Here is a 10,807-nt window from a genome sequence, read left to right on the forward strand (position 1 = left end):
TGAGCTCAGGAGTTCAATACCAGCCTGGGCAACATGGCAAAATACTGTCTTTTTGATTTTTTTATTTTTTGAGATGGAATCCAGCTCTGTTGCCAGGCTGGAGTGCAGTGGCGCGATCTCGGCTCACTGCAACCTCTGCCTCCCGGGTTCAAGTGATTCTCCTGCCTCAGCCTCCTGAGTGGCTGGGACTATAGGTGTGCACCACCACGCCCAGATAATTTTTGTATTTTTAGTAGAGACAGGGTTTTACCACGTTGGCCAGATTGGTCTTTATCTCTTGACCTTGTGATCCACCCTACTCCACCTCCCAAAGTGCAGGGATTATAGGCGCAAGCCACCGCGCCTGTCATTTTCTTTTTTTTTTTTTTTGCTCTCGTTGCCCAGGCTGGAGTGCAGTGGTGCGATCTCGGCTCACTGCAACCTCTGCCTCCCAGGTTCAAGTGATTCTTCTGCCTCATCCTCCGGCAAAATCCTGTCTCTACCAAAAAAAAAAAAACAAAAATTAGGCAGATGTGGCCGGGAGCAGTGGCTCACACCTGTAATCCTAGCACTTTGGGAGGCTGAGGCGGGCAGATCACGAGGTCAGGAGATTGAGACCATCCTGGCTAACATGGTAAAACCCCGTCTCTACTAAAAAATACGAAAAATTAGCCAGGCGTGGGGGCGGGCACCTGTAGTCCCAGCTACTTGGGAGGCTGAGGCAGGAAAATGGCGTGAACCTGGGAGGCGGAGCTTGCAGTGAGCAGAGATCGCGCCACTGCACTCCAGCCTGAGCTACAGAGCAAGACTCTGTCTCAAAAAAAAAAAAAAAAAAAAATTAGGCAGATGTGGTTGCTCATGCCTGTAGTCTCAGCTACTCAGGAGGCTGAGGGGCTTCATCCTGGGAGGTGGAGATTGCAATGAGCCAAGATTGCACCATTGTACTCCATCCTGGGTAATGGGAGTGAAACCCTGTCTCAAAAATAATAATAATAATGGAATGTTCCAAAACCTCATCTGGACTTGAATTTATTTGAATCTTTTACAATAGACTAAAATAGTAGCTACCAAATTCTGGCTGCATTATTATTATATAGGTGTTTTATTAAAAATAGAGATTTTGCGACCGGGCGTGGTGGTTTATACCTGTAATCCCAGCACTTTGGGAGGCCCAGGTGGGCGGATCACGGTCAGGAGAGGGAGACAATTCTGGCTAACACGGTGAAACACCATCTCTACTAAAAATACAAAAAATTAGCCGGGTGTGGTGGCGGCTGCCTATAGTCCCAGCTACTCAGGAGGCTGAGGCAGGAGAATGGCGTGAACCCGGGAGGTGGAGCTTGCAGTGAGCTGAGATCGTGCCACTGCACTCCAGCCTGGGCAACAGAGGGAGACTCTGTCTCAAAAAAAAAAAAAAAAAAAAAGATTTTGCATTTATGGTTTAGGAACCTCTTTAGTATAGATTTCTGAGGTAGTTTTTATGTTAGCTAGGTTAGGAAACCACTGGCATAGTGCATTTACTAAAAAGACATCTTTTCAGCCTAATTAGTTATTGATTGGCATTTATAATATCAGCTGATGAAAACATTCACTGTGGAGACTTTTCTGCACTTTTTTGAGCAGTAGGTTTTTTCAGGATACTTTGTGGTTGGAATACAATAGGTAACTAAATAGCACTCGTTAACTGTTTTTTTTGCCCAGGCTCTTCCTGGTCAGCAGCACTGCTATTTCCTCAACAAGGATGCTCCTCTTCCAGATGGCCGAAGTCTACAGGGAACCCTTGTTAGCAAAATCACCTTTCAGCACCCTGGCCGAATTCCTCTTATCCTAAATCTGATCAGACACCAAGTGGCCTATAACACCCTCATTGGAAGCTGTGTCAAAAGAACTATTCTGAAAGAAGGTACTGCCTTTCCTTTGATATGCTTACTGGAAGATGGAAACTTACTTCTCTAGTGGTTCTTTAATTGGTGGCCCATCAGAATCACCTGTAGAACTTAAAAAAAGTTTTGTTTTTTTTTTTCATTTTTGGCATAAAAGTCAAGCAAATTAGCTGCACGTGGTGGTGCACGACTGTAGTGGCACCTACTTGGGAGGCTGAGGAAGGAGAATCGCTTGAACCTGGGAGGGGGAGGTTGCAGTGAGCTTAGATCATGCCATTGCACTCCAGCCTGGGTGACAGAGCAAGACTCTGTCACAAAAAAAAAAAAAAAAAAAAAATCAAACGTGGAGCTTTTAACACTACAGATGATGGCCAGGTGTGGTGGCTCATGCCTGTAATCCAAGCACTTTGGGAGGCCAAGGTGGGCAAATCACTTGAGCCCATAATTTGAGATCAGTCTGAGGAACATGGCAAAACCCCATCTCTAGAAAAAGGTAGCCAGTTGTGGTGGTGTGTGCCTGTGGTCCCAGCTACTCGGGATCCTGAGGCAGGAGGATTGTTGCTTGAGCCTGGGAGGCAGAGATTGCAGTGAGCTCAAATTGCACCACTGCACTCCAGCCTGGGTAACACAGTAAGACCCTGTATCAAAAACAAAACACCAGGCCGGGTGCGGTGGTTTGTGCCGGTAATCCCAGCACTTTGGGAGGCTGAGGTGGGCAGATCACGAGGTCAAGAGGTTGAGACCATCCTGGCCAACATAGTGAAACCCCGTCTCTACTAAAAATACAAAAATTAGCTGGGTGTGGTGGTACACACCTGTAGTCCCAGCTACTTGGGAGTCTGAGGCAGGAGAATCACTTGAACCTGGGAGGCGGAGGTTGCACTGAGCTTAGATCATGCCACTGTACTCCAGCGTGGGTGACAGAATGAGACTGCCTCTCAAAAAAAAAAAAAAAAAAAAAATCACAGATGCTTTGTTTCCACACGAAGATGAACTGAATGATAATCTCAGTGAGAAGAGTTGGGAATCTAAACTCCACAAATCGTTTTGATGGAACTAGTCTGTAGATTAGCATTTGGAGACCACTGCTTTTTTTGCAATGTTCTTAACTCTTTTTCTGAACATAGTAATGTAACTGGGTATTTTAGGGCCTGTACCTTGTAGCAGGTATACATAAGGTAGAACTTGGAATGGTGTAGTGAGAGAGGCTTTTTTTTTTTTTTGTGACAGGGTCTCACTCTGTTGCCCAGGCTGAACCACAGTGGCATGATCACAGCTTTCTGCTGCCTCTACCTCCTTGGCTCAAGCGATCCTCCTGCCTTAGCCTTCCAAGTAGGTAGGGCTATAAGCATGTACCACCAAGCCTGGCTAATTTTTTTCTGTAGAGACAGGGTCTCTCTATGTTGCCCACGTTCGTCTCTAACTCCTGGGCTGAAGCGACCCTCTTGACTTGGCCTCCAAGGTGCTGGGATAATAGGTGCCACTGTGCTTGGCCAGTTTTAGGTTAAATTTTAGGTTGTTAGGAGAGTGCTTCCCAGGTTTAGTCCTGAGTATATTTTCTCTCCCCATTGTTTGGAGAACTTAATCTTACAGCTTTAAGAAGGTTTAGCCCTTTTTTCTCTCAGGATTCTGGAATGCTCATGATTTTTTTTTTTTTGAGATGGAGTCTCACTGTTTCCCAGGCTGGAGTGCAGTGGCATGATCTTGGTCCACTGCAACCTCTGCCTCCTGGGTTCAAGCGATTCTCCTGCCTCAGCCTCTGGCTAATTGTTTAAATTTTTTTTAGTAGAGATGGGGTTTCACCATCATGGCCAGGCTGGTCTCGAACTCCTGACCTCGTGATCCACCCTCCTATGCCTCCCAAAGTGCTGGGATTACAGGTGTGAGCCACGGCACCCGGCCTAAATGCTGATGATTTTCAAACACAGTTGGCTATTAGAAGCTTTGCTGTAAATTTTGGCTGTTCTAGCTAACCATAGTTAATTTTAAAAATCTTAAGTCAGAAGCGCTCTGTTGATAGGTATGTGTCAGTGCCAATGATAGACAAGAAACAGGGAAGGCAAATCAGATCTCTTTTATTTTTTTAATTTTTTTTTTTTTTTTTTTTTTTTTTGAGACAGAGTCTCGTTCTGTTGCCCAGGCTGGAGTGCAGTGGCGCAATTTTGGCTCACTGCAAGCTCTGCCTCCTGGGTTCATGTCATTCTCTTGCCTCAGCCTCCCAAGTAGCTGGGACTACAGGCGCCCGCCATCATGCCTGGCTAATTTTTTTGTATTTTTAGTGGAAACGGGGTTTCACCGTGTTAGCCAGGATGCTCTCGATCTCCTGACCTTGTGATCTGCCCGCCTCAGCCTCCCAAAGTGCTGGGATTACAAGCGTGAGCCACCGCGCCCGGCCTCCAGACGGAGTCTTGCTCTGTCACCCAGGCTGGAGTGCGGTGGCGCAATCTTGGCTCACTGCAAGCTCCGCCTCCCGAGTTCACGCCATTCTGCTGCCTCAGCCTCTCCGAGTAGCTGAGACTACAGGCGCCTGCCGCCACGCCCGGCTAATCTTTTGTATTTTTCAGTAGAGACGGGGTTTCACCGTGGTCTCGATCTCCTGACCTCGTGATCCGCCCGCCTCTGCCTCCCAAAGTGCTGGGATTACAAGCGTGAGCCACCGCGCCCGGCCGGCCTTTTTTTTTCTTGATACAGGGTGTCGCTCTGTTACTGAGACTGGAAAGCAGTGGTACAGTCATAGTTCACTTTGGCCTCAAACTCCTGGGCTCAAGTGATACTTTTCCCTCAGGCTCCTCAAGTCACTGGACTATAGGCATTTACCACTACATCTAGTCAAATTTTAAAGAAATTTATATTATACTTTCTATTTCAGTGTGCATATTTATACAGCAACATTTTTTTTTGTAGAGATGGGGGTCTTGCCATGTTGTGTAGGATAGTCTTGAACTCCTGGCCTCAGGCGATCCTCCCACCTCAGCCTCCCAAAGTGTTGGGATTACAGGCGTGAGCCACTGTGCTGGGCCAGGAGATTCTTCTCGTGGAAATAAGAATTGCTTTAGAAATGAGAAATTTTTAGTAGTTGGAGTAATAACGTAGAGCATATACGTTCAAAGTTGTGGCACTTCTGTTTCGTGTGTTTAAAAGCCTTAAGAAGTCTCCAGATAGCTTTAGGGCATTTAAAAATGAGTTTTCATAAGGTTGTTATGGAGCTAATCCTACAGAGAGGCATGCTTTTTACAAAGAAAGTATATGATCCTTGTGTCTAGGCTGCTAGCACATCTGGCATAAGAACATATGATGATGGCTAGATATATGTGGAATAAATACATTATTTTAGATTATAGCCTCTATATCTCTGCTTGCCAAACTATGGGCTGCACATTTAAGAGCTGCAAACACTTGATAGAAAGTAGAGTTTATGGCCGTGGTTCTAGATATCTGCTTATCAAGTAGAATGAGACACTCGGCCACTTTTATTTTCAGAATTCACTTTTACATTTTAGGGAGTAAGTTTCTTCATCTTGGAAAATTGAAAGTCTAGCTACTTTTGGCCGGGCGCAGTGGCTCACACCTGTAATCCCAGCACTTTGGGAGGCCAAGGCGGGCGGATCACAAGGTCAGAAGATTGAGACCATCCTGGCCAACATGGTGAAACCCCGTCTCTACTAAAAATACAAAAAAAATTAGCCGGGCGTGGTGGCGGGCGCCTGTAGTCCCAGCTACTCGGGAGGCTGAGGCAGGAGAATGGCGTGAACCCGGGAGGCGGAGCTTGCAGTGAGCTGAGATTGCGCCACTGCACTCCAGCCTGGGCAACAGAGCGAGACTCCATCTCAAAAAAAAAAAAAAAAAAAAAAAAAAAAAGTCTACCTACTTTTGTTCTGGAGAAATTTATAACAAACTGGCAGGTTCCTCGGAATCTGATTCCTTCTATCATCTGTGGATGACATAGTAGGTTTTGTATGTGAAAAAAGTGTGAGATTTAGTTTCCAAGGAGGGAGAGAGAATTTCAGTCTGTACATTTAAGGAATGTTATTTGTGTGAAGTGTTTTTTTTTTTTTCCGAGACAGAGTGTTGCTCTGTTTCCCAGGCTGGGGTTCAGTGACATCATCTTGGCTCACTGCAACCCTCGCCTCCCAGGTTCAAACGATTCTCCTGTCTCAGCCTTCGGAGTAGCTAGGATTACAGGCGTGCGCCACCACACCTGGCTAATTTTTGTTTTTTTTTTTTTTTTTTGGAGACGGAGTGTCACTCTGTTGCCCAGGCTGGAGTGCAGTGGCATGATCTCAGCTCACTACAACCTCCGCCTCCTAGGTTCAAGCGATTCTCCTCCCTCAGCCTCCTGAGTAGCTGGGATTACAGGCGTGTGCCACCACACCCAGCTAATTTTGTATTTTGTATTTTTAGTAGAGATGGGGTTTGTCCATGTTGGTCAGGCTCATCTCGAACTCCTGACCTCAGGTGATGAGCCCACCTCAGCCTCTCAAAGTTCTGGGATTACAGGCCTGAGCCACTGCATCCGGCCTCTTTTTTTTTCTTTTTAGTAGAGTTGGGGTTTCGCCATGTTGGCCAGGCTGGTCTTGAACTCCTGACCTCAGGTAATCCACCTGCCTTGGCCTCCCAAAGTGCTGGGATTACAGGCGTGAGCCACCGTGCCCAGCCTGTGTGAAGTCTTATATTTGGTTGTTTTATGATCTTTCTCTTTGCCTTTTAGATTCTCCTGGGCTCCTCCAATTTGAAGTGTGTCCTCTCTCAGAGTCTCGTTTCAGCGTATCTTTTCAGCACCCTGTGAATGACTCCCTGGTGTGTGGTGAGTTGTGTGGGTGGCTAACACCTCTCATGGAGCGGTTTGGTCCCTATGGCTTTTTTGGAAAGTCAGAAGCTAAATCTAAAACAATTTCCTATGAATATTGTCTTTCAGTGGTAATGGATGTGCAGGACTCAACACATGTGAGCTGTAAACTCTACAAAGGGCTGTCGGATGCACTGATCTGCACAGATGACTTCATTGCCAAAGTTGTTCAAAGGTAGCCTTGGCCCTTTTTCATCTGAGTCCCATTTAGAGATGTATAAAGAATGTTGTTGAGTAGGGCGCGGTGGCTCACGCCTGTAATCCCCACACTTTGGGAGGCCGAGGTGGGCAGATCACGAGGTCAGAAGATCGAGACCATTCTGGCTAACATGGTGAAACCCCATCTCTACTAAAAATACAAAAATTAGTCGGGTGTGATGGTGGGCACGTGTAGTCCCAGCTACTCGGGAGGCTGACGCAGAGGAATAACTTGAACCTGGGAGGTGGAGGTTGCAGTGAGCCAAGATCACGCCACTGCACTCCAGCCTGACGACAAAGTGAGACTCCTTTTTTTTTTTTTTTTTGAAAAAAGGCCGGGCATGGTGGCTCATGCCTGTAATCCCAGCACTTTGGGAGGCAAAGGCGGGTGGATCACGAGGTCAGGAGATTGAGACCATCCTGGCTAACACAGTGAAACCCTATCTCTACTAAAAATACAAAAAATTAGCCCGGCATGGTGGCGGGTGCCTGTAGTCCCAGCTACTAGGGAGGCTGAGGCAGGAGAATGGCATGATCCCAGGAGGTGGAGCTTGCAGTGAGCCAAGATTACGCCACTGTACTCCAGCCTGGGCGACAGAGCGAGACTCTGTCTCAAAAAAAAAAAAATGTTGTTTTCAGAATTAGCATGAATTTCAAATAAAGGAGCAATTTAGTTATTGCTTTGATTTCACCCTTCTCTGCTTTCGGATTCAAAGTAATCTAAGCTTTGTTTTTTTTTTTTTGACATGGAGTCTTGCTCTGATGCCCAGATTGTACAGTGGTGCAATCTTGGCTCACTGCAACCTCTGACTCCCAGGTTCAAGCAATTCTCCTGCCTCACCCTCCCGAGTAGCTAGGATTACAGGCATGTGCTACCACACCTGACTAAGTTTTGTATTTTGGTAGAGACGGGGTTTCACCATGTTGTCCAGGCTGGTCTCAAACTCCTGACCTCAGGTGATCCGCCTGCCTGGGCCTCCCAAAGTTCTGGGATTACAGGCGTGAGCCACTGCACCCAGCCAGCTTTGTTTTGTTTTGTTTTGTTTTTTGAGACGGAGTCTCGTTCTGTCGCCCAGGCTGGAGTGCAGTGGCGGGATCTCCACTCACTGCAAGCTCTGCCTCCCAGGTTGACGCCATTCTCCTGCCTCAGCCTCCCCAGTAGCTGGGACTACAGGCGCCCACCACCACGCCCGGCTAATTTTTTCGTTTTTTTAATAGAGATGGGGTTTCACCCTGTTAGCCAGGATGGTCTTGATCTCCTGACCTTGTGATCTGTCCACCTCGGCTTCCCAAAGTGCTGGGATTACAGGCGTGAGCCACGGTGCCCGGCCTTTTTTTTTTTTTTTTTTTTTTTTTTAAATAATATTACTATGAGAGTAATGGGAAGTAAAGTAGGTAACTTCAGGCCTGGAATTATGGTACTTTAAGGTAGGAGAAAGCCATAATAAAATACAGATATTTTTCTTACCTATCCTGTATGCCAATTCTTCATAGATGTTACATTTTTATCTTTTTATTTTTTTATTTTGAGACAAGAGTCTCACTCTATTACCCAGGCTGGAGTGCAGTGGCATGATGACGGCTCACTGAAGTGTTGACCTCCGAGGTTCAGGTGATCCTTCCACCTAGACCTCCTGAGTAGCTGGGACTGCAGGCGTGAGCCACTGTGTCTGCCTGAGCAGATTTCACAACTTAAATGTTGGGCTGAGCGTGGCAGTGCTCGCCTGTAATCCAGCACTTTGGGAGGTCAAGGCAGGCAGATTACTTGAGGTCAGGAGTTCGAGACCAGCCTGGCCAACATGTTGAGATGTCATCTCTATAAAAATACAAAAATTAACCAGGCATGGTGCTATCCGTCTGTTATTCTAGCTACTTGAGACGCTGAGGCAGGAGAATCACTTGAACCCAGGAATCGGAGGTTGTGGTGAGCCGAGATTGCACCACTGTTCTTTAGCCTGGGTGATGGAGTGAGATTCTGTCTCAAAACAAACAAACTAAATAACTAAATAAAAAAAATAAAAATTAGCCAGGTGTGGTGGCAGGTGCCTATAATCCCAGCTACTCAGGAGGCTGAGGCAGGAGAATTGCTTGAACCTGGGAGGCGGAGGCTGCAGTGAGCTGAGATTGTGCCACTCCACTCCAGCCTCGTAGACAGAGCAAGATGCCATCTCAAAACAAACAAAAAGCCAACTTAATTTTTTTTTTTTTTGAGACGGAGTCTAGCTCTGTCGCCCAGGCTGGAGTGCAGTGGTGCAATCTCGGCTCACTGCAAGCTCTGCCTGCCGGGTTCATGCCATTCTCCTGCCTCAGCCTCTCCGAGTAGCTGGGACTACAGGTGCCCGCCACCACGCCCGGCTAATTTTTTGTATTTTTTTTTTAGTAGAGATGGGGTTTCATCGTGGTCTCGATCTCCTGAGCTCGTGATCCGCCCGCCTCGGCCTCCCAAAGTGCTGGGATTACAAGCGTGAGCCACCGCGCCCGGCTAGCCAACTTAATTGTTACATGATAGTTAAGCCAGTATGCATCCCAGAACCATTAATATGTAATTTTTTGAGATTTTTCTGCAGCTGGGTCTGGCAGCCTATTTTTGTAAATAAATTTTATTGGAACACTGCTGTTCATTTACATGTCTGTGGCAGATTTCTAGGTAATATTGCAGAGTAGGTGAACAGGAAACATGACCTACAAAGCCTGACATACTACTATATGGCCTTATAAGAAAAATTTGCGCCGGGTGCGGGGGTCACCCCTGTAATCCTAGCACTTTGGGAGGCTGAGGCGGGTAAATCACAAGGTCAGGAGTTCAAGACCAGCCTGGCCAAGATGGTGAAACCCCATCTCTACTAAAAATACAAAAATTAGCTGGGCGTGGTGGCAGGCTCCTGTAATCCCAGCTACTTGGGAGGCTGAGGCAGAGAATTGCTTGAACCTGGAGGCGGAAGTTGCGATAAGCCAAGATCGGGCCACTGCACTCCACCTGGATAACAGAGCGAGAGTCTGTCTCAAAGAAAAAAAAAAAGAAAATTTGCTGGCTGGGTGTGGTGGCTCACGCCTATAATCCCAGCACTTTGGGAGGTGGGCGGATCGCCTGAGGTCAGGAGTTCGAGACCAGCCTGATTGACATGGAGAAACCCTGTCTCTACTAAAAATACAGAATTAGCTGGGCGTCATGGCGCATGACTATAATCCCAGCTACTGGAGAGGCTGAGGCAGGAGAATCACTTCAACCTGGGAGGCGGAGGTTGCGGTGGGCCGCGATTGTGCCATTGCACTCCAGGCCTGGGCAACAAGAGCAAAACTCCGTCTCAAAAAAAAAAAAAAAAAAAAAAAGAAAGAAAAAAAAATTTGCTGACATATGTTCTAGAGCAAAACATTTGCAAACTGAGGTTTATGAATATAAATTTATCTGGAAAATAAAAAGTGCTTTGCTTTAAAATAAACAAGATTTATAATAGAAATAGCACTTTTTATAATAGTGTAGGTTTGGGATGATCTAAGTCATTAAAGTTTAGTACTTGATGGGTCAAGAGATTTTTCTTTTTTTTTTTTGAGATAGAGTCTCGTACTGTCACCTGGGCTGGAGTGCCATGGCAGGATCTCAGCTCACTGCAACCTCTGCTTCCCAGGTTCAAGCAATTCTGCCTCAGCCTCCCAAGTAGTTGGGATTACAGGTGCCTGCCACCATGCCCAGCTAATTTTTTGTAATTTTTTTTGTTTTTTAGTAGAGATGGGGTTTCACTATGTTGGCCAGGCTGGTCTCAAACTCCTGACCTTGTGATCCGCCCGCCTCGGCCTCCCAAAGTGCTGGGATTACAGGCGTGAGCCACTCCGACCGCCGGAGATTTTTCTAATGGCTTCTTAACTAAAATAAATTATGTATCCCTGTAATTACCATATGAAG

General features: G+C 46.6%; 1 protein-coding gene across 4 annotated transcripts in view; it reads left to right on the forward strand.

The window, feature by feature from the left end:
• The window catches only part of MED1 (mediator complex subunit 1), a 50,234-nt gene that overhangs the window by 32,057 nt on the left and 7,370 nt on the right, over window positions 1–10,807 (forward strand). For 3 of the 4 annotated variants that reach the window (XR_004028976.1, XM_030808086.1, XM_030808087.1), the window contains 2 exons: window positions 1,681–1,882; window positions 6,571–6,883. Coding sequence is in view for 3 of the 4 variants with exons in the window: in XM_030808086.1 (XP_030663946.1) it covers window positions 1,681–1,882; window positions 6,571–6,883 (515 nt within the window). In the remaining variant the exon portion in view is untranslated. The remainder of the gene's footprint in view (window positions 1–1,680; window positions 1,883–6,570; window positions 6,884–10,807) is intronic. The other variant, XM_003278306.4, reaches the window with a different exon arrangement.

This window comes from Nomascus leucogenys, unplaced genomic scaffold, assembly GCF_006542625.1.
Source record: "Nomascus leucogenys isolate Asia unplaced genomic scaffold, Asia_NLE_v1 Super-Scaffold_285, whole genome shotgun sequence".
Classification (NCBI taxonomy): domain Eukaryota; kingdom Metazoa; phylum Chordata; class Mammalia; order Primates; family Hylobatidae; genus Nomascus; species Nomascus leucogenys.